The sequence below is a fragment of the Trachypithecus francoisi genome, unplaced genomic scaffold (assembly GCF_009764315.1).
Source record: "Trachypithecus francoisi isolate TF-2019V2 unplaced genomic scaffold, Tfra_2.0 Lachesis_group3, whole genome shotgun sequence".
Classification (NCBI taxonomy): domain Eukaryota; kingdom Metazoa; phylum Chordata; class Mammalia; order Primates; family Cercopithecidae; genus Trachypithecus; species Trachypithecus francoisi.
In genome coordinates, this window is record NW_022681468.1 from 37,144,331 (window position 1) to 37,167,999 (window position 23,669).

The window sequence follows — 23,669 nt, forward strand, 5'->3', positions numbered from 1 at the left end:
ATAGCATAAAACAGTACTCTTCTAATGTTTAAAACCCTCTTGGCATATTAATGATACTTTTACTGGTAGTAAAGTATTTGGTAGTTTAGCTACTTAACATGTAGATCAGAATTGTTCTTTCACGTGAGTTCAGTTGCTGAGGAATAAATCTAGGGAACTCTAGGTGATAGGACAATTTTTACTTAACCTTCTCTGATCATTTTAGATCTTACACTTTAATGATAATTATGATCCTTGGAGGAGGATAGGACCCTCCCCAGCCCCAGCCTTTCTCTTTCTTTTTTTTTTTTTTTTATTATTATTATTATACTTTAAGTTCTAGGGTACATGTGCATAACGTGCTGGTTTGTTACATATGTATACTTGTGCCATGTTGGTGTGCTGCACCCATCAACTCGTCAGCACCCATCAATTCGTCATTTATATCAGGTATAACTCCCAATGCAATCCCTCCCCCCTCCCCCCTCCCCATGATAGGCCCTGGTGTGTGATGTTCCCCTTCCTGAGTCCAAGTGATCTCATTGTTCAGTTCCCACCTATGAGTGAGAACATGCGGTGTTTGGTTTTCTGTTCTTGTGATAGTTTGCTAAGAATGACGGTTTCCAGCTGCATCCATGTCCCTACAAAGAATGCAAACTTATCCTTTTTTATGGCTGCATAGTATTCCATGGTGTATATGTGCCACATTTTCTTAATCCAGTCTGTCACTGATGGACATTTGGGTTGATTCCAAGTCTTTGCTATTGTGAATAGTGCCACAATGAACATACGTGTGCATGTGTCTTTATAGCAGCATGATTTATAATCCTTTGGGTATATACCCAGTAGTAGGATGGCTGGGTCATATGATACATCTAGTTCTAGATCCTTGAGGAATTGCCATACTCTTTTCCATAATGGTTGAACTAGTTTACAATCCCACCAACAGTGTAAAAGTGTTCCTGTTTCTCCACATCCTCTCCAGCACCTGTTGTTTCCTGACGTTTTAATGATTGCCATTCTAACTGGTGTGAGATGGTATCTCATTGTGGTTTTGATTTGCATTTCTCTGATGGCAAGTGATGATGAGCATTTTTTCATGTGTCTGTTGGCTGTATGAATGTCTTCTTTTGAGAAATGTCTGTTCATATCCTTTGCCCACTTTTTGATGGGGTTGGTTGTTTTTTTCTTGTAAATTTGTTTGAGTTCTTTGTAGGTTCTGGATATCAGCCCTTTGTCAGATGAGTAGATTGCAAAAATTTTCTCCCATTCTGTAGGTTGCCTGTTCACTCTGATGGTAGTTTCTTTTGCTGTGCAGAAGCTCTTTAGTTTAATTAGATCCCATTTGTCAATTTTGGCTTTTGTTGCTGTTGCTTTTGGTGTTTTAGACATGAAGTCCTTGCCCATGCCTATGTCCTGAATGGTACTACCTAGGTTTTCTTCTAGGGTTTTTATGGTATTAAGTCTACAATTTAAGTCTCTAATCCATCTTGAATTAATTTTCGTATAAGGAGTAAGGAAAGGATCCAGTCTCAGCTTTCTACTTATGGCTAGCCAATTTTCCCAGCACCATTTATTAAATAGGGAATCCTTTCCCCATTTCTTGTTTCTCTCAGGTTTGTCAAAGATCAGATGGCTGTAGATGTGTGGTATTATTTCTGAGGACTCTGTTCTGTTCCATTGGTCTATATCTCTGTTTTGGTACGAGTACCATGCTGTTTTGGTTACTGTAGCCTGGTAGTATAGTTTGAAGTCAGGTAGCGTGATGCCTCCAGCTTTGTTCTTTTGACTTAGGATTGTCTTGGCAATGCGGGCTCTTTTTTGGTTCCATATGAACTTTAAAGCAGTTTTTTCCAATTCTGTGAAGAAACTCATTGGTAGCTTGGTGGGGATGGCATTGAATCTATAAATAACCTTGGGCAGTATGGCCATTTTCACGATATTGATTGTTCCTATCCAGGAGCATGGTATGTTCTTCCATTTGTTTGTGTCCTCTTTTATTTCACTGAGCAGTGGTTTGTAGTTCTCCTTGAAGAGGTCCTTGACATCCCTTGTAAGTTGGATTCCTAGGTATTTTATTCTCTTGGAGCAATTGTGAATGGAAGTTCATTCATGATTTGGCTCTCTGTTTGTCTGTTACTGGTGTATAAGAATGCTTGTGATTTTTGCACATTAATTTTGTATCCTGAGACTTTGCTGAAGTTGCTTATCAGCTTAAGGAGATTTTGGGCTGAGACAATGGGGTTTTCTAAATATACAATCATGTCATCTGCAAACAGGGACAATTTGACTTCTTCTTTTCCTAACTGAATACCCTTGATTTCTTTCTCTTGCCTGATTGCCCTAGCCAGAACTTCCAACACTATGTTGAATAGGAGTGGTGAGAGAGGGCATCCCTGTCTTGTGCCAGTTTTCAAAGGAATTTTTCCAGTTTTTGCCCATTCAGTATGATATTGGCTGTGGGTTTGTCATAAATAGCTTTTATTATTTTGAGGTACGTTCCATCAATACCGAATTTATTGAGCGTTTTTAGCATGAAGGGCTGTTGAATTTTGTCAAAAGCCTTTTCTGCATCTATTGAGATAATCATGTGGTTCTTGTCTTTGGTTCTGTTTATATGCTGGATTACGTTTATTGATTTGCGAATGTTGAACCAGCCTTGCATCCCAGGGATGAAGCCCACTTGATCATGGTGGATAAGCTTTTTGATGTGCTGCTGAATCCGGTTTGCCAGTATTTTATTGAGGATTTTTGCATCGATGTTCATCAGGGATATTGGTCTAAAATTCTCTTTTTTCATTGTCTCTCTGCCAGACTTTGGTATCAGGATGATGTTGGCCTCATAAAATGAGTTAGGGAGGATTCCCTCTTTTTCTATTGATTGGAATAGTTTCAGAAGGAATGGTACCAGCTCCTCCTTGTACCTCTGGTAGAATTCAGCTGTGAATCCATCTGGTCCTGGACTTTTTTTGGTGGGTAGGCTATTAATTATTGCCTCAATTTCAGAGCCTGCCATTGGTCTATTTAGGGATTCAACTTCTTCCTGGTTTAGTCTTGGAAGAGTGTAAGTGTCCAGGAAATTATCCATTTCTTCTAGATTTTCTAGTTTATTTGCGTAGAGGTGTTTATAGTATTCTCTGATGGTAGTTTGTATTTCTGTGGGGTCGGTGGTGATATCCCCTTTATCATTTTTTATTGCGTCTATTTGGTTCTTCTCTCTTTTCTTCTTTATTAGTCTTGCTAGCGGTCTGTCAATTTTGTTGATCTTTTCAAAAAACCAACTCCTGGATTCATTGATTTTTTGGAGGTTTTTTTGTGTCTCTATCTCGTTCAGTTCTGCTCTGATCTTAGTTATTTCTTGCCTTCTGCTAGCTTTTGAATGTGTTTGCTCTTGCCTCTCTAGTTCTTTTAATTGTGATGTTAGAGTGTCAATTTTAGATCTTTCCAGCTTTCTCTTGTGGGCATTTAGTGCTATAAATTTCCTTGTACACACTGCTTTAAATGTGTCCCAGAGATTCTGGTATGTTGTATCTTTGTTCTCATTGGTTTCAAAGAACATCTTAATTTCTGCCTTCATTTCGTTATGTACCCAGTAGTCATTCAGGAGCAGGTTGTTCAGTTTCCATGTAGTTGAGCGGTTTTGATTGAGTTTCTTCGTCCTGAGTTCTAGTTTGATTGCACTGTGGTCTGAGAGACAGTTTGTCATAATTTCTATTCTTTTACATTTACTGAGGAGTGCTTTACTTCCAATTATGTGGTCAATTTTGGAATAAGTGTGATGTGGTGCTGAGAAGAATATATATTCTGTTGATTTGGGGTGGAGAGTTCTATAGATGTCTATTAGGTCCGCTTGGTGCAGAGATGAGTTCAATTCCTGGATATCCTTGTTAACTTTCTGTCTCGTTGATCTGTCTAATGTTGACAGTGGAGTGTTGAAGTCTCCCATTATTATTGTATGGGAGTCTAAGTCTCTTTGTAAGTCTCTAAGGACTTGCTTTATGAATCTGGGTGCTCCTGTATTGGGTACATATATATTTAGGATAGTTAGCTCTTCCTGTTGAATTGATCCCTTTACCATTATGTAATGGCCTTCTTTGTCTCTTTTGATCTTTGATGGTTTAAAGTCTGTTTTATCAGAGACTAGTATTGCAACCCCTGCTTTTTTTTGTTCTCCATTTGCTTGGTAGATCTTCCTTCATCCCTTTATTTTGAGCCTATGTATGTCTCTGCATGTGAGATGGGTCTCCTGAATACAGCAGACTGATGGGTCTTGACTCTTTATCCAGTTTGCCAGTCTGTGTCTTTTAATTGGAGCATTTAGTCCATTTACATTTAAGGTTAATATGTGTGAACTTGATCCTGTCATTATGATATTAACTGGTTATTTTGCTCATTATTTGATGCAGTTTCTTCCTAGCCTCGATGGTCTTTACATTTTGGCATGCTTTTGCAATGGCTGGTACCGGCTGTTCCTTTCCATGTTTAGGGCTTCCTTCAGGGTCTCTTGTAAGGCAGGCCTGGTGGTGACAAAATCTCTAAGCATTTGCTTATCTGTAAAGGATTTTATTTCTCCTTCACTGATGAAACTTAGTTTGGCTGGATATGAAATTCTGGGTTGAAAATTCTTTTCTTTAAGAATGTTGAATATTGGCCCCCACTCTCTTCTGGCTTGTAGAGTTTCTGCCGAGAGATCTGCTGTTAGTCTGATGGGCTTCCCTTTGTGGGTAACCCGACCTTTCTCTCTGGCTGCCCTTAAGATTTTTTCCTTCATTTCAACTTTGGTGAATCTGGCAATTATGTGTCTTGGAGTTGCTCTTCTGGAGGAGTATCTTTGTGGCGTTCTCTGTATTTCCTGAATTTGAATGTTGGCCCGCCCTACTAGGTTGGGGAAGTTCTCCTGGATGATATCCTGAAGAGTGTTTTCCAGCTTGGTTCCATTTTCCCCCTCACTTTCAGGCACCCCAATCAGACGTAGATTTGGTCTTTTTACATAATCCCATACTTCTTGCAGGCTTTGTTCATTTCTTTTTCTTCTTTTTTCTTTTGGTTTCTCTTCTCCCTTCGTTTCATTCATTTGATCCTCAATCGCTGATACTCTTTCTTCCATTTGATCGAGTCGGTTACTGAAGCTTGTGCATTTGTCACGTATTTCTCGTGTCATGGTTTTATCTCTGTCATTTCGTTTATGACCTTCTCTGCATTAATTATTCTAGCTGTCAATTCTTCCACTTTTTTTCAAGATTTTTAGTTTCTTTGCACTGGGTACGTAATTCCTCCTTTAGCTCTGCGAAGTTTGACGGACTGAAGCCTTCTTCTCTCATCTCGTCAAAGTCATTCTCTGACCAGCTTCGATCCATTGCTGGTGATGAGCTGCGCTCCTTTGCAGGGGGAGATGCGCTCTTATTTTTTGAATTTCCAGCTTTTCTGCCCTGCTTTTTCCCCATCTTTGTGGTTTTATCTGCCTCTGGTCTTTGATGATGGTGACGTACTGATGGGGTTTTGGTATAGGTGTCCTTCCTGTTTGATAGTTTTCCTTCTGACAGTCAGGACCCTCAGCTGCAGGTCTGTTGGAGATTGCTTGAGGTCCACTCCAGACCCTGTTTGCCTGGGTATCAGCAGCAGAGGTTGCAGAAGATAGAATATTGCTGAACAGCGAGTGTACCTGTCTGATTCTTACTTTGGAAGCTTCCTCTCAGGGGTGTACTCCACCCTGTGAGGTGTGGGGTATCAGACTGCCCCTAGTGGGGGATGTCTCCCAGTTAGGGTACTCAGGGGTCAGGGACCCACTTGAGCAGGCAGTCTGTCCCTTCTCAGATCTCAACCTCTGTGTGGGGAGATCCACTGCTCTCTTCAAAGCTATCAGACAGAGTCGTTTGCATCTGCAAAGGTTCCTGCTGCTTTTTTTGTTGTTGTTGTTTAGCTGTGCCCTGTCCCCAGAGGTGGAGTCTACAGAGACAGGCAGGTTTCCTTGAGCTGCTGTGAGCTCCACCCAGTTCGAGCTTCCCAGCAGCTTTGTTTACCTACTTAAGCCTCAGGAATGGCGGGCGCCCCTCCCCCAGGCTTGCTGCTGCCTTGCGGTTAGATCGCAGACTGCTGGGCTAGCAATGAGGGAGGCTCCGTGGCAGTGGGACCCTCCCGGCCAGGTGTGGGATACAATCTCCTGGTGTGCCCGTTTGCTCAAAGCGCAGTATTGGGGTGGGAGTCACCCGATTTTCTGGGTGTTGTGTGTCTCAGTTCCCCTGGCTAGGAAAAGGGAGTACCTTCCCCCTTGTGCTTCCCAGGTGAGGCAATGCCTCGCCCTGCTTCAGCTCTCGCTGGTCGGGCTGCAGCAGCTGACCAGCACCGATGGTCCGGCACTCCCTAGTGAGATGACCCCAGTACCTCAGTTGAAAATGCAGAAATCACCAGTGTTCTGTGTCACTCACGCTGGGAGTTGGAGACTGGAGCTGTTCCTATTCGGCCATCTTGCTCCGCCCTGTTCCACCTTTCTCTTTCTTTTCTTTTTTTTTTTTTTTTTGTTTTTTGAGGCAGAGACTTACTCTCTCACCCAGGCTGGAGTGCAGTGGCTCAATCTTGGCTCACTGCAATCTTCGCCGCCTCCTGGGATCAAGCGATTCTCCTGCGTCAGCCTCCTGAGTAGCTGGGACTACAGGTGCACACCACCACTCCTGGCTAATTTTTACATTTTTAGTAGAGACAGGGTTTCACCATGTTGGCCAGGCTGGTTTCGAACTCCTGACCTCAAATGATCTGCCCTCCTTGGCCTCATGAAGTGCTGAGATTACAGACACAAGTCACCATGCCAGCCAGCCCCTCCCCAGCCTTTCTAATGCTCAAATCCAAAGGAATTAACTAGGAGTCCCATGATATTTTACCCCTAAAGTCCTCCACTTCTCCTCCTTTTCTTGAGCCATGGTCTTTTTTTTTTTTTTCAATAAAACTTTTATTTTTTGACCTGGATACAGACAGAATAAGTTGTACATATAAGAAAATGCCAGGAAGTATTAACAAGAAAATAAAATTACTTTTAACCCTATAGTATGGAACAACCAATATTAAAAATTTACTTTTTTGGCCAATATTTCTCCAAAATATGTATGACTTTTATATAGCTGAGATTATTTCCAATCTAAAACTTTATATCATGCATTTTTACATTTTAATATTAGCATTTGTCTTTTAACCTTGATTTTAGTGACCTTAAAATAGTCTGATCAAGTAGCTGCATTTAACCCTGTTGCTCAAGATTTAGATTATTTTTAACCTTGTAATAGTTGTAATATATAGTGCCAAGGTGATTACGTTTAGGCATTAAGCCTTTTGAATTATTTTTTTAAGAAAGTTCCTCATAAAAACTGCTGAGTCAAAAGATGTAAACATTTTTAAAGCTTTATGGATTGCCAAACTGCTTTTCAAAAAAATTGTGATACTTAATGTTACACTACCTCCTGAGGATTTATTTTTGCACTCTTTTATTGTGATAGATGCCAAATGGTATTGTTACTTAAATTCCGAGATTACTGACAAGGGAAAAAATATTTTCCCATTTATATATTAGTCATATATATTTCCTCTGAAATTGTCCACATCTTTTGCCTATTTTCTACTGAGGCTTCAGTGGTTTTCTTACTTTTATGAATTATTTTTTATAGTTGACCTGCTCTTCTAACATTCAGTGCCCTTCTGACCCTACAAAGCACAAAGACATCTTAGGGCCACAGTCTAATGGTTGGCAAGATCTCCTACCTGTGGACATTCCCTACATCAGTGAGACCACACTCTCCCTCTCCCATGACAGGTGCTGTTCACGTTCAACCTGAAGTCCTCACCCAGTTCAGGGGAACTGATGTTCATGGAGCGCTACCAGGAAGTGATCCAAGAACTGGCCCAAGTAGAGCACAAGATTGAAAACCAGAACTCAGATGGGGGTAGCAACACCATTCGGAGAACTGGCAGTGGCCGCTCAACTCTACAGGCCATTGGCAGTGCTGCGGCAGCAGGTCAGGCTTCCCTGCTAACACCATAAGTGGTGAGGTGGCTGGGATAGGGGGTAAAAGGGGAGAAACCACCAAAATCCTACGCTCCTCATGAGGGTGAGCAGAAATTCAATATAGGACACCTGCCTTGAAAAATAGCAAACCTGATACATCCAGTTTTCCAGCTGTGCCCATCCTCCTTGCCCAGGCTGTTCACATACCACCACTCGACCTTCTGCATTAAGCTTATCCTGTGTGATTTCATCGAAGACTGTGAATGCTCTTTTTAACATGTGTTTTGATGGCCACTGTCTCTGGCTTCAGGAAATGATTAGGAGTTTATTTCCTTCCCATGTAATTACTCAGGGATAAAGCATATTGTTTTACTGTTCTATAAAGTGAAGTTGAATATTAAAATGAAGGGCTGCCGGGCACGGTGGCTCACGCCTGTAATCCCAGCACTATGGGAGGCCGAGGCAGGTGGATCACGAGGTCAGGAGATCGAGACCACAGTGAAACCCCATCCCTACTAAAAATTACAAAAAGAAAATTAGCCCGGCGCGGTGGCGGGCGCCTGTAGTCCCAGCTACTTGGGAGGCTGAGGCAGGAGAATGGCATGAACCCAGGAGGTGGAGCTTGCAGTGAGCCGAGATCGCACCACTGCACTCCAACCTGGGCGACAGAGCGAGACTCCATCTAAAAAAAAAAAAAAAAAAATCAGGCCCTAGAATTCACAGGTCTCGATTTCCCAACCTTGGATGCACTGCAAAAGAGCCCATCTTTTCATTATTTCTCGAAGTTGGACTCTTGTTCCACATTTTCACAACTCTTACTGACCTAGGCTCTACATACCATGGTACCATCACATATTGCTCCCTACATATTATCCCAGAAATTTTCTATGCCAATTCACAAGAACATACACACATCATTTATGTTTGTAATATAAGTAGGCTGTTAGGACAATACTACAGTCTACCTTGCTTTGTAGCAATGTGTTCTAGAGATCTTTTCTGATGAGCACACACAGGTCTATGTCATTCTTTCTGAACTTACTTTGAGACCCCATTTGGAAGAATCCCTCCCTCATCTGGACCACTGAGTTTCTCTTGGTCTTCCTTTCATGCCACTGTTTTGAAGCTATAAGAAGGGACCATAATGACAGTGCTAATATACATAGAGGATACCCTGTGCAGATGAACCTCAAACAATTTTAAAGTAACTACTTTACCTAATAAAAGTTGTAGTGAGAATCCTTTTCACCCCTTGCTTTTTATTCCACTGCTGGGCGGCCAGGAATGGTGTTTTACTCTATCTCTGACGTGACCGACAAGCTGCTCAGCACCTCTGGAGACCCCATCCCCACGCTCCAGGAGGACTTTTGGATAAGCACGACTCTAGTGGAGCCCACTGCTCCCCTGAGAGAGGTTCTGGAAGACCTCAGTCCCCCTGCCATGGCTGCATTTGACCTAGCTTGCTCTCAGTGCCAGCTCTGGAAAACCTGCAAGCAGCTTTTGGAGACGGCTGAACGGCGTTTGAATAGTAGCCTTGAAAGGCGGGGTGAGTGTGCTGTGTTAGCTGTATCCCTTCTTTCTTAAATGAGATGGGTTTCTGAGAGTCTTGATAAATTGTCAAGGAAGAAAGCAGTTATTGGAGGAGGCAGATGGTCAATGGATTATGAAATTTTGTCACATACAATCTGATGGCATAAATACAGTCTGTTGAGAGACAAAATAGACATAACAATTTGGGGAAATTCTTTATTGAATTATAGGTGAATTCAAAGAAGAAATACACATTTTAAAATGGTGTCAATGGAATTTGAGCCTTAAGACTGTATGCCATCTCTTTGGTGAACTTCACTTAACCTAAAACCTGAGACCATCTTGAATTTGTAATCCAGGTGTAAGGGAAAACTGAATGAGTCACAGTTGGAGGGAAATCATACATTGAGGTCAATAATAGTGCAGAATATGCATACGGCATTCTTAGAGAAATCAGATATGTGAAGGCATAGGTATATGAAGGTAGAATTAGGCAACGTTCTACTCCCCATACCTGTCCTTGCTACTTGCACCAAACATTGGAAGGACTGAGTAGTGGAGGAGAAAGGAACCTGTTCTGCCTTAGTAATATAGAGGGAGAAGTGGTGAATAGGTTATGATATGAGTAGCCCCTTGTGTCTGGGGTCCCCAAGCCCACCCCCAGGTTCAGTGATTCTCTAGAAGAACTCTCAACAATCAGCCTATCATTATAGAGCAAAGATTTATTTCAGCAAGTGGATACAAAGAAAAATCAGCAAAGTAAAAAGGCTCATAGGATAAAATCTGGAGGAAACGAGGTGCAAGCTTACGAGAGTCCTCTGCCTGTGGAGTCACCCAGGGCATGCCTATGTCTATTTCTCCAGCAATGAGTTGTGCCAGCAGTTGCAAGGTGTTGTATATAGGGAAGCTCATTAGAGACTCAAGGCCTGAGGTTTGTTTTTGTTGTTGTTGTTTATTTTTTTATTGTTGTTGTTGTTTTTTGAGATGGAATCTCGCTCTGTCCCCCAGGCTGGAGTGCAGTGGCTCAATCTCGGTTCACTGCTTACTGCAACTTCCACATGCTGGGTTCAAGCGATTCTCCTGCCTCAGCCTCCCGAGTAGTTGGGATTACGGGCACGTGCCACCACACCCGGCTAATTTTTGTGTATTTAGTAGAGACAGGGTTTCACCATGTTGGTCAGGCTGGTCTCAAACTCCTAACCTCGTGATCCGCCTGCCATAGCCTCCCAAAGTGCTGGGATTACAGGCGTGAGCCACTGCGCCCAGCCACCCAGGTTTTTTTTTTTTGAGGACTGGTGACAAAAACACCCTCTGTGTAGCATGTAGCAAATTCCAGGTTCCCAAAAGGCAAGCAGGTGTTCAGCATAAACCACATTGTACAAAAAGTTTAGGGCCAGTGAGCCACTGTCATTATTTAAGGAAAGTTTTATATCAGCATAGGAAACTTCTTACCAGTCAAGTCCACAGTGCCAGCCAAGGGCCAGCCTTGCAAGCAGATGTTCTAAGGATAGCAGTGTCGAGCCTGCTGTTTAACTCTTTACAGCCCTCCAAATCACCTCTGAGCTGTTGGTTAAAATGTCCTTTAATGTTTACATAGTCCTTCAAAGAAAGTACACAGTGGCTTATACAATGCTGTTTTTGTCCAGTGATCTGCCCTTCCCCTCATCTAATACTTGTATCTAAAATAAAATATTATTCAAGCTCGTAATCACTGAAACCGTTCACGTCAATCAATAAGGAATTTTTTTTTATTTTTTGTGGTGCATAGTCTGTGTGTATATTTATGGAGTATATGAGATTTTTTGGTACAGGCACGCAATGCTTAACAATCACATCATGGAAAATTGAGTATCCATCCCCTCAAGCATTTAGCCTTTGTGTTACAAACAAGCTAGTTAGACTCTTTTAGTCATTTTTAAATGTGCAATTGAATTATTATTCACTATAGCCCCCATGTTGTGGTGTTAAATACTGGGTCTTACTCATTGTTTCTAACTTTATTTATTTATTTATTTTTGAGACAGAGTCTCACTCTGCCACCCAGGCTGGAGTGCAGTAGCACCATCTCGGCTCACTGCAGCCTCTGCCTCCTGGGTTCGGGTGATTCTCCTGTCTCAGCCCTCCACCCCGCCCTCCAGTAACTAGAACGACAGGGTGTGCCACCATGCCTACCTAATTTTTGTATCTTTAGTAGAGAAGGGGTTTCACCATCTACCCACCTCGGCCTCCCAAAGTGCTGGGATTACAGGTGTGAGCCACCATACCCAGCCTCTAACTATTTTTTATACTCATTAACCATCTCCATCTTCCCCCACCCATTACTACCTTCCCAGCCTCTGGTAACCATCCTTCTATTCTCTATCTCCATGAATTCAGTTATTTTGATTTTTGGATCCCACACATAAGTGAGAACATGTGGTGTTTGTCCTTCTGTGCCTGGCTTATTTCACTGAACACAATGATCTTCAGTTCTATCCATGTTGTTGCTAATGACAGGATCTGATTCTTTTCTATGGCTGAATAGTACTCCATTGTGTAAATGTACCACATTTTCTTTATCCATTCATCTGCTGATGGACACTGAGGTTGCTTCAAACTCTTGGCTATTGTGAACAGTGCTGCAAGAAACATGGGAGTGCAAATATCTCTTCAATATACTGATTTAGGAATTAATTTAGTGACTACTGTGTTTCCAGATTATCCTGAGCATATGGGAGTATAGGAGAGATGTAAGGAATAATCTGTGTCCATTAAGTTGTTTATAGTGTGGTTGGAGTGTCAAGATACCACTTAAAGCAATTAAAGAAGACATGTGATCCCCACTCAAATTCACAGCTAAGGGCAGTACCAAGACAAATCCACTTGGCTTGGGACAGCAATTCCATAGGAGTGCCAGAGATTCTGAATCTTCTGATGTTGTTGACAGCTGAGGCATCTTGCCAGCAGCAGTTCTAGAATCTCAGGCATGAAATAAGCCAAGTATACTGGTTGTCACCCAAAATAGCACAGCATATATTTCCTCCTTAATATTGGAGAGGATAAAATTTCACAGGTAAATACAGGACTAAGTGCCAATCTCTGAAAACATTTCTTTTTTTTTTTTTTTTGGGGCATTACCTCTTCCTTCATGTATTTCCAGGTCGACGGATAGACCACGTACTCCTAAATGCTGATGGCATTCGAGGTTTTCCAGTTGTTCTTCAGCAAATCAGTAAGATTCTCAATTATCTGCTTATGTCAGCCAGTCAAACCAAATCAGGTGAGTTGCTTTTTTCTCTTTTCTTCTTCTGGACTTGGAACATTAGGTCAGCAGCAGACTTTACTTTTTCTTTCTCATTTGCTTTCCATAGAGAGTGTGGAAGAAAAGGGAGGAGGCCCTCCACGGTGCAGCATCACTGAACTGCTTCAGATGTGCTGGCCCAGCCTAACCGAGGACTGTGTTGCCAGCCACACCACCCTCTCCCAGCAGCAAGATCAGGTCCTTCAGTCACTGAGAGAGGCACTAGAGCTGCCAGGTATAAGGCTGTCTGCTTGGGAACAAATAAAAGCCAAACTGGGGAAAGGAAACAGCTGAGAGTAATGAAGCACTTTGGAGCAGAGGCTTGGACTCCAGAACTGGGCTCTATCATTCCTTTAGTTAGCCAGGGCATGTCTCAATGTCTCATAACTTAACTTCACCTGTTTTCCCACCTCTCAATTGAAAGAATGGTGAACACTCCATTAGCTGATACATTTTTCTCATGATGAATGAGAAATATAGCCAGCAGATGCTCAGTTAATACTGATGAACCCTTCCGCAACAGATTGCTGTGTTCTTCATAAAGTTGTTCCACCCCAGAGACAAGGATAAAAACAGAACTATATACACCAGAGTAATTTTATACACTCCAGACCCAAAGCTCTTCCTGGCTGAGAATCACTTGTCCAAGTGACTGACTTGGGATTTTATATTTGCCTTGTAAGTGTAGTGCCCAGGCCATCAGATGCCCCAGGCAGTGCATAGGAGGCCCAGTTCACATATCCAGTCAGAAATTGACCCAAAGCTGGACTCACAGACTAAAGCCTGTGTCCTTTCTCCTGCCATCCTCCTCTTAGAGCCCAGGACTCCTCCACTCTCTTCCCTGGTGGAGCAGGCAGCCCAGAAAGCTCCAGAGGCAGAGGCCCACCCTGTGCAGATCCAGACTCAGCTCCTCCAGAAGAACCTGGGCAAACAGATCCCAGCAGGCAGCAGACAGATGGACTACTTGGGCACCTTCTTCAGTTACTGCAGCACCCTTGCTGCAGTTCTCCTTCAAAGTTTGAGCTCTGAGCCTGGTAGGTAGCAAGAAAGAGGCAATAGATTCATGGCAGCTGCAAGTGTTCAGGGTAAGGAAGAGAAAAGACGCACGATTAAAAGACTCTGGATACAGCAGTAGCCAAAAACAGTAGATTTGTGAGGTCCTCCTCTCTTATTCATCTCTGGCTATTTTACTCATCTTTTTTTTTTTTTTTTTTTTGAGACGGAGTCTCGCTCTGCCGCCCAGGCTGGAGTGCAGTGGCCGGGTCTCAGCTCACTGCAAGCTCCGCCTCCTGGGTTCACGCCATTCTCCTGCCTCAGCCTCCCAAGCAGCTGGGACTACAGGCGCCCGCCATGTCGCCCGGCTAGTTTTTTGTATTTTTTAGTAGAGACGGGGTTTCACAATGTTAGCCAGGATGGTCTCGATCTCCTGACCTCGTGATCCGCCCGTCTCGGCCTCCCAAAGTGCTGGGATTACAGGCTTGAGCCACCGCGCCCGGCCTATTTTACTCATCTTTATGCTAGTATAGCTGTATGAGAGTACTCAATTTTCTTGGAATTAGTGACTCAAAAATATCTCTGTCAGACCTGTGGTCCACTGTGGATTTGAGGGGCCAGCAGAGGAATCAAGTCTCTGATATGAGTACCAGATTCTTTCTTAAGTTCACAGATTAAGTACTACATGCCCTTCAGTTGGGTTGAAGAGAGCAGGAGTTAGCTGTCTGTGCCTAGACGTGCCCACTGAAGTTCATCTGGGATTGAAAGTCTTTAGAGCAGTGGTAAGATATAGATAAACTTGTGGTCAGGTTCATGTTGAGAATACCCTTTACCTAGAATGAATTAACGGAAGGATCTCAATACTATCTTCATCTTGACACTGTACTTTTTTCTCGATTCTGGGAAACAGGGCTCTGAACTCTTGCAGTCAGTGGTGCAAACAAATATCATGTTCTTTACCTTTGCAGATCATGTGGAGGTCAAGGTAGGAAATCCCTTTGTTCTGCTGCAACAGAGCTCTTCCCAACTGGTGTCACATCTCCTGTTTGAAAGACAAGTTCCCCCAGAGAGGTAGGAGCCACCTCCATGCAAGTCAGTCAGCCATGGGCCTTCCTAATGATTTCCTCAAGATACCTAAGGGCTCAGTGTGGTGGTGCTTGGGGTTAGTACAGAGAGTGGGGATTTCTTCCAGACTGAATCTTTTATTCTTACACAACTCTGTGAAAACGTAATGTGCCTTGTTTCCTGCTTTCTCTCTCAATACCTCTAGCATGTATATTGTTAAGTATGAAATCAATTAAGTGACTCTGCACTTTATAAACAGGCAAAAATCCAAAAATTCGATAACATGATAGTTGATTAGACTGTAGGAAAACAGCATTCTCAGAGAATGCAAGTGGGACATAAATTTGTACAGCCTCTATAGGAAGGCCGTTTGTCAATATTTATTAAAATTGCAAATTCATATGCCCTTTGATTTAGCAATCCAGTTTGGACAATTTATCCTACAGCTTTATTATACATAAGTGATTTATGTGCAAAATCATTTCATTGCAATCTTGTATATAGTACCAACAGATTAGAAAATTCATTGTCCACTAACAGGAGCCTAGTTATGGTTCATCTGTATAATGGAATACTGTGTAACTGCAAAAACTAAAGAGGGTCCTCTCTGTAGAGGAATATGGATAGATCTCGCACATGTGCTCAGTGAAAACACAAAGGGCAGAGCAGTATGTCTAATAGGCTACTTTTTGTGTTTTAAAATAAGAGTGTAATGATTAGGAACTTTTATTTACATTTGCTCGTATAAGCATAAATAAATTGTAAGACTGGGTAATGGTGCCTGTGTATTCAAGCCTTGTATGCCCTCTGCTTCTCTCCTTCCAGACTGGCAGCCCTTCTGGCCCAAGAGAATCTCAGCCTAAGTGTGCCGCAGGTCATCGTCAGCTGCTGCTGTGAGCCCCTTGCTCTTTGCTCATCCCGGCAAAGCCAACAGACCGCCTCCCTCCTGACTCGTCTGGGTACTCTGGCCCAGCTACATGCCTCCCACTGCCTAGATGACCTCCCACTTTCTACACCGAGTTCCCCGAGGCCAACTGAGAACCCCACATTGGAAAGAAAGCCCTATTCCTCCCCAAGGGACTCATCACTCCCAGCCCTCACCTCCTCTGCCTTGGCCTTTCTTAAGTCTCGCTCAAAGCTCCTAGCTACGGTGGCCTGCCTGGGGGCTTCCCCAAGGTTAAAGGTCAGCAAGCCCAGCTTGTCATGGAAGGAACTTCGTGGCCGCAGGGAGGTGCCTCTGGCTGCAGAGCAGGTAGCCCAGGAGTGTGAGCACCTTCTGGAACAATTCCCTCTGCTTGAGGCCTTCCTTCTGGCTGCCTGGGAGCCCCTGCGGGAGTCCTCGCAGCAGGGGCAGAGTCTGGCAGTGAATCTCTGTGGTTGGGCCAGTCTTTCTACCGTTCTCCTGGGCCTACATTCTCCCATTGCCCTAGATGTACTGACTGAGGCTTTCGAGGAATCCTTGGTGGCCAGAGATTGGTCCCGGGCCCTTCAGCTCACTGAAGTGTACGGGCGAGATGTGGACGATTTGAGCAGCATAAAGGATGCAGTCCTGAGCTGTGCTGTGGCATGTGGTGAGCAGAATGCTATGCCTCCCTTTTTCACTAGTGGTAATACTTGGTATTCACTGGGTATATTATCACCTTTAAACCTCATGGTAACTAGAGAGAAGCCCCACTATAATCTCATGTTATTAAGAGGAGACCAGGGCTCAGAGGGGTTAGGAAATTTACCCAGGGTGGTAAGTGGTAGAGTAGAGCTTAGAACCCAAGTCCATCTGACTTTAAACAGGCACTCATAACCAGTATTCTCAACACTGTATATCATAATTCTTGTGAAATTCTATAGACTACAAATGTTTGGGCCCCATCCCCAGAGGCCCAGGACTTTGTAAGCCACAGTCTTGCACATAACTACCCAGCCCTTCCAGTACAGCATGAAAGCAGCCAGCGTCAATATATAAAGAAATGAACATGGCTATAGTGTAATACAACTTTATTATAAAAGCAGATTGTGGGTCTGTTTAATGACCACTGCTTTGAAAGCTCACCAGGAAATTTTGACATGTGACCAGAGTGGAAAGCCAATGAGCTGTAACACTACTAGGATTTCCTAGCAGTGTTGTAGCAAGAGTTGGGTGTGATGTAGGGAATGATTTTCGGGTAGGAGGTTTGGCTCCCTTTGGAAAGGAGAAAATCCATCCTTGAAAAGGTGGAGAAATCCACTGACTGGTTGTGTGGTGTTAATTGCTTGGAGTCTGTTTTTTGTATCTCCAAGATCAGATCTGTGAAATGGGTGTGGAAGAGAGAGATCTAAGTCATGATGACAGAATATCCAGGGAGTGAAACTAGTCTATCTGGAATAACTTTCAAGTGGTTATGTATGGCACAGGGTGGAAATTACAAGGAAAAGGAAAGTTTCACTGACAAAGTGAGTCTGAAACAGTCTTATATGTTCAGCATGCCAAGACGTGGAGAGCTTCGTCTCTTCTGTCCTTCCTTTATTCCTTCCTTCCTTTCTCTTTCCTTCTCTTCCTCCTGAAAGTCTCATGACTATTATCAGGTTTACCTAAAGATGAACATAGGGAGAGATACAGCATTTTCCTTGTCATATAATGGTTCCAAGTGTAAAAACTAGTTAAGATCACATGCATCTTAAGGATCCTCCAAGCTCCTGTTTTGTGAAATTGAAGAAAGCCCTTTCTCAAGAAGTAACATGGACTCTTGAGCTCTTCAGGTCCCACGCTTGCTGCCTCTGAGCATCTTTTTTGTCTTATAGACAAAGAAGGTTGGCAATACCTGTTTCCTGTGAAGGATGCATCTCTGAGAAGTCGGCTGGCCCTACAGTTTGTGGACAGGTGGCCCCTGGAGTCATGTCTGGAGATTCTGGCCTACTGCATTTCAGACACGGCTGTCCAAGAAGGACTAAAATGTGAGCTACAGAGGAAGCTGGCGGAGCTGCAGGTGTATCAGAAGGTATGGGCCCTCGCATCAAGAGAAAGGAAATGGGCTTCTCACTCTATGATCAACCCCAACCTATTCTCGTATGATGGGGGACTTTAAGACTTAAACAGAAAACATAGGCCTGGGTTTTGCTTTGCATCTGGCTTCAGTTCTTAGGTGGACAGCAGGGAGGCCTCCTAGCTGGTTCCTGTGTTACTTATTTCTGTAATTTTAAATAAATTTGTATGAAGTGAGGGTAAAAAAAACAAAATTAACATTGGAATGGTGTATTACGGTCCAAAAAGGCTTTTTCACATGTCTTTTTGACCTTTGTGTATGTTTTTTTATATTATATCTTCTATAAAATTTGTTTTAAATTTCAGCAAAATTTCAAGAGCTATTTTGAAAAGATGCATGAAGGTGACAATTTCAAAAGTGAAAGATTCTTGTGGCATGTTTGTTATGTTAAAGCTCAAGAGGCTTAGGGAGACAAATTTAGGAAGCATGGCTACATAACAAGTACAAAATAGATGCTAATTTTCCAACATATCCTTGGAGCAGACAGAGTCCAGGAACCCTACCAGAGACAGTGAAAATGGCAGGTGAAAAAAGGTTTATTTGTATTCTTCCTTGGCAGTTTTCATGCAGAGCTAAAATGTTGTACGAAAGGCTATTCCACAGAGCATTCAAGCCAGAAGACTATCTTGGGTGGAGTTTGAGGTGGAGGAGCATGGGACAGGTGAAACCCAGAACAATCTGGGAAGCATGAGAGCACTGTCTTCACTAGTGAAAGGCCTCAGTCCTGGCCTCCATATTCAGCCTTCACTTCCTGCTTGTTCTTCCCGGATAGGTTCACTCTGCTCTCTAAATAATCTTTGCCCAATTTGCTCTCTTTTCTGGCAAGTTCTGACAGCCTGACTTTGGGCCAGAGATCTAGGGATGGGCATGCCAGTGACTTGTTCATGGAAGGAGAAGCTGTAGTGTGGTTTGATGGATTTTCCTGTCTTTCCTTAGATTCTGGGTTTGCAGTCTCCCCCCGTGTGGTGTGACTGGCAGACCTTGAGGAGCTGTTGTGCTGAGGACCCATCAACTGTCATGAACATGATTCTAGAAGCACAGGTACCATTTTCCTGGGTGCTGTTCCCCTTCATCCTCCTTTCAGAGTTGCAACCCCTTAGCTGGCTGTATAAGCCCCTTTCTGCATGTCAGTGTTCATTTTTTAAAAAAATAACTATACCACATTCTTTTTTATTGTGAAATTTGCCAAAATCCAGATAAGTATAGAGAATAATACAATTGAGTCTTTTGTATCATCACCCTGTGTTCATACCTGAAATTTTCTACATTGTGTATATTAGGTAGAGAACGTATTTCTCAAACTGGAATTGCTGGGTCATCAGTCACGAGCATCCTCACCTTTGCTAGGATATTATCAACACACTCTCCAAAACACTTACCCCAGTTACACTCCCACTTGCAGTTCCTGCTATTCCATAAGCATGTCACCTTTTTATTTATCTTTATTTTTATTATTATTTTTGAAATGGAATCTCGCTTTTTCACCCAGGCTGGAATGCAGTGGTGCAATCTTGGCTCACTGCAACCTCCACCTCCCATGTTCAAGTGATTCTTCTGCCTCAGGCTCCTAAGTAGCTTGGATTACAGGCAGCCACCACCACGCCCAGCTAATTTTTTTGTATTTTTAATAGGGACAGGGTTTCGCCATGTTGGCCAGGCTGGTTTTGAACTCCTGATCTCAAGTGATCCACCCACCTTGGCCTCCCAAGGTGCTAGGATTACAGGCATCAGCTACCACGCCCAGCCCCTTGTTACCTTTTTATATTGTCCAACTTTTCAGTGTTTGCAATAAGATGGTATCTCATTGTTGTTTTAATTTACATGATTACTAATAAATTTGAATATCTGTTCATGTTTATTAGACTTCCGAGTGCTAAGTAGGATTTTGTCTACCTTTTAAGAAGTTGACTGTAGGTGCTCATTCAAATGTTCGTTCATTCAAGAAATACTTATTGCATGCCTATTGCCAGTCACTGTGCTAAATGATGGTGAAACAAAAATAGTTAAGCTGTCCTTGCCCTGGAGTGGCTTACATTTTGGGAAGAGGGGTGATGTAAGATGCATCCCTAGGTGACTGCAATATAATATACAAATGACAGAAGTAAGCTCAGATTGTGGGAGCACAGACAGGGCACCTAACATAGCCTGAGAAACAAGGAAGCATCCTGAAGAAGGCAGTCCTAGGCAGGGTTGTGGGGAGGACATTCCAGACACCCCTATGTGGGAATATTTGAACAAAGCCCTAGGAATTCTATTCTCTGAAACTTCATCTACAGTTTACAAATTGGGGTTGGGGGGTAGCGAGGGGGAACATGAGTAGAATCCAACCACCAATATGTGTATTTGGCCTTTATAGTATTGGTCTGCAGAATTTTTATTTTTTCATACTGACTTTATTGCCAAAATTTTAAAATACAGAAATTTTATGATTTTAAAAGAGTTTTGTAACTTAAAAGTCTGACAACTTTGGGCCTACCCATTCTTATAGCATGGGTGCTATGTCCTTTAAACAGAGTCTTTTCAGTCTTTCCCACTTCCTTAGGATCTCCCCAGGGTTGACACCAAGTGTCTGTTGCCACATATCATCTGCTATTTTTTCATAGTAGAGCTAAGAGGAAAGTGATATGAACAGTAAGCCTGCTCAATCATTTTCATCATAGTGAAGTTCCCATCAGCACTTACAAACATTCCTGGGGCTTTGTAGACTCAAGACTGCTAAGAAGAATCAGGCAGTCATGTAAAGGGATTGAAGGTGTGTGTGTTTCCTTCCAGGAGTATGAGCTGTGTGAAGAGTGGGGCTGCCTGTACCCCATTCCAAGAGAACATTTAATCAACCTTCATCAAAAGCATCTTCTCCACCTTCTAGAAAGAAGAGATCATGACAAGGCTCTGCAAGTAAGCCCCCAGTTCTTTCCATTTTTCTTCTGGGGTGGGACAAGAAGATTAGTCAAATCAGATGGCTTTGTTTTCATGTTGAATCCCATGCAATCTCAGATATGCCTCTTCAGGTCCTTCAGGAGCTGGTTATAGTCATCTTGAGAAGAAGGGGCCTAGCCTTGCATTAGGTGCCAGATGGGGCAGCTGAGTCCAGAATTCTGCTGAATTCTGGTCCTGTCAAAGCCATGGCATTTGTGAAACTACACAGGTGGTTTTAAAAAAAAGCGAGTATAGAGAAAGGATTAGTCCAAAATGCGTAAACCTAAACATTCCTTTCTCAAACAAAACAAGGCTGATCTAAGAGCTCTCCTGCATGCCTCACCTTCCTCTTCTACCCTTCAACAATAGCTCCTGCAAAGAATCCCTGACCCCACCATGTGCCTTGAAGTGACAGAGCAATCCCTTGACCAGCACACTAGCTTGGCCACTTCTCACTTCTTGGCCAACTACCTCACCACCCACTTCTATGGACAACTGACTGCTGTCCGGCACCGTGAAATCCAGGCGCTGTATGTGGGATCCAAGGTAAGGAGGAAAAGGAGGTGTTGGGAAGACATACCTGAGGGAGAGATTGCGAGCCTAGCTCTTCTTCAGAACTTGCCTTTTCAATGGCTCTTTTGCCAGGCACCTGCCATCCCTGGCCTGTGCTATATGAAATCCGTAGCCCACTGTATCCTAGATGAGTCTCCTAGACTTGTCATTCTCTTCCTGTCCTGCCTCTGTAGTGAATTCTACCTGGTCCTCTTAAGTTGCCTTTATGATTTCTATGGCATCTGCTATATCAATGCTTCTCAATTCTGACAATATATCAGAATCACCTGGACTTAAAAAAAAAAAATTACCAGGTTATTCACCTCAACCCCAGATCAATTAAAACTGGTCTTGGGATAGGGACTGGACATCTTCCAAAGGGCTTCTGATATGAGGATTTAAAACAACTGCTTGATAAACTTGTCTATGCTAGTGGAAGAGGGTTAGTTGTCTATGTAATTAGATGAGATAAGCTCTTACCTTTGATGTATAACCTTGGAGACATTAATAGAAGAAACCACCAGCTAGAAATAGTAATCCAGTGAAGCAGAGTTTGAGGAGAGCTAGGGCCCTCTGGCATTCTTCTAATTATGCTGCCTGGCAGTCCTATATACTACCCCACAAATAGAACGAGTGCTAGGAGAACCATAAATATAACCACTGACCCACTTACTAAGAATTAAACTACCTAACATGTTCCTTAAGAAGACACACCCAATGCACCGTAGCTGAATAGGGGAACCCTTAAAAACCGTCAGTGAACATATTTCAAGCCTAGTGACCGTGACTTCTAAGGAGAACTTAGATTCATTGTTTACCTGTAGGACATAGGAGGTACCAGGTTTCATCAGACCACTAACACCACCTTGTATTTCTCATTCTGAGTAAAGCCTCAAACAAACAGAATGGTGGCATTAAGGGTCAGGGAGACCTCAACCATACCTGGAGGTCCAGGTCAGACATCAGCAGGCCACCACCTATGGGCCAAATCCAGTCCCCAGCCTGCTTTTGTAAAGCAAGTGTTATTGGAACACACATGCGACTATCATTTTACCTATGGCTGCTTTCAAGGTACATGTGCAGAGCTGAATGTTTGAGACAGACATTATGGACCATAAAGCTTAAAATATTTACTCTCTGATCCTTTATAGAAAAAGTTTACTAACCTCTTATCTGGTGAAGGTACTTGGGGTACTTCTCAATTACCATCTGCAGAATTTAGTGGGGAGCTCAACTTTCCTTCCTAAAAAACTGCGAGTCCGTTTCAGTAGCTGGCTATGCGCCTTTTGTTCTCATACACCCTTCTCCTTCCCAGTAAGAATCTTGAGTTTTTTCTGAAATTTGTGTACTATTTTCTTTACTCTATGGATCTACCCCACAAACAGATTCTGCTGACCCTGCCTGAACAGCACCGGGCCAGCTATTCCCACTTGTCCTCTAACCCCCTGCTCATGCTGGAGCAGCTGCTTATGAACATGAAGGTGGATTGGGCCACTGTGGCTGTGCAGACTCTGCAGCAGCTGATGGTTGGACAGGAGATCGGCTTCACTATGGATGAGGTGGACTCACTGCTTTCCAGATACGCAGAGAAAGCCCTGGACTTCCCATACCCTCAGAGGGAGAAACAATCAGGTAACTGTTAGCATCCTAAACGGGGATTCTACATGGAGGGAAGAAATGACATGCTGCATTCTTAGTTTTAATTTGCACCCCTTTTAATATTTTGGGTTGATCTAGAGTGAACGAATACACTTCAGGAGAGATAGCTCTTTATTATATAGGAGCGATCTTGGTCTTGGAGGAAGTAGAGTAATGACCAGAATTAAAAGGTGGTAGGTAACCACTGCATGCATAATAACATAAAGGTGTGGAAAACAAAATATGCTGGAAATGGTGTCTGTCTGGCCTTGATATAGCAGGCTCTTCAGTGCCATCATTTGGTATTGAGAATATGCCTTATTCCCAGGATCACATCAGATATCACTTGTATGTGAGCTGACTCAGCCTATTCTACAATGAAAACACTGAAATAAGTATGGACTGATGTTCCCAGCTAGCTCTTTTTTCTTACTCCCTACCCTCCAGGGGCATCGTTTCAACATCTTCCACTTCCCTCTGGGCATTTTTAGTTTTATTTTGTAGAATCCTAGTGTCCATTTCATTATCTCATATGCCTAAATATGGTTTGTTTTTCGAGGCATTTAAGAAACATGCATGCTATGGGCTTAGAGGTACCTTCTCCATTCTCTTAATACCTAGTAGAGTCATGGAATGACAATCAGAGAAGCCAACAGAGCTTTGTTCTAAATGCCTAGGATGATGAATCAAGATACGTATTATCGAACCA

General features: G+C 43.0%; 1 protein-coding gene across 6 annotated transcripts in view; it reads left to right on the forward strand.

Annotated features, from left to right (window-relative positions):
- The window catches only part of ZFYVE26 (zinc finger FYVE-type containing 26), a 74,407-nt gene that overhangs the window by 22,625 nt on the left and 28,113 nt on the right, over positions 1 to 23,669 (forward strand). For all 6 annotated transcript variants that reach the window (XM_033187639.1, XM_033187641.1, XM_033187640.1 and 3 more), the window contains 12 exons: positions 7,778 to 7,979; positions 9,252 to 9,515; positions 12,639 to 12,758; positions 12,850 to 13,014; positions 13,595 to 13,813; positions 14,741 to 14,843; positions 15,663 to 16,408; positions 17,613 to 17,809; positions 18,791 to 18,895; positions 20,627 to 20,749; positions 21,140 to 21,316; positions 22,708 to 22,954. In XM_033187639.1, the coding sequence (XP_033043530.1) occupies positions 7,778 to 7,979; positions 9,252 to 9,515; positions 12,639 to 12,758; positions 12,850 to 13,014; positions 13,595 to 13,813; positions 14,741 to 14,843; positions 15,663 to 16,408; positions 17,613 to 17,809; positions 18,791 to 18,895; positions 20,627 to 20,749; positions 21,140 to 21,316; positions 22,708 to 22,954 (2,668 nt within the window). The remainder of the gene's footprint in view (positions 1 to 7,777; positions 7,980 to 9,251; positions 9,516 to 12,638; positions 12,759 to 12,849; positions 13,015 to 13,594; positions 13,814 to 14,740; positions 14,844 to 15,662; positions 16,409 to 17,612; positions 17,810 to 18,790; positions 18,896 to 20,626; positions 20,750 to 21,139; positions 21,317 to 22,707; positions 22,955 to 23,669) is intronic.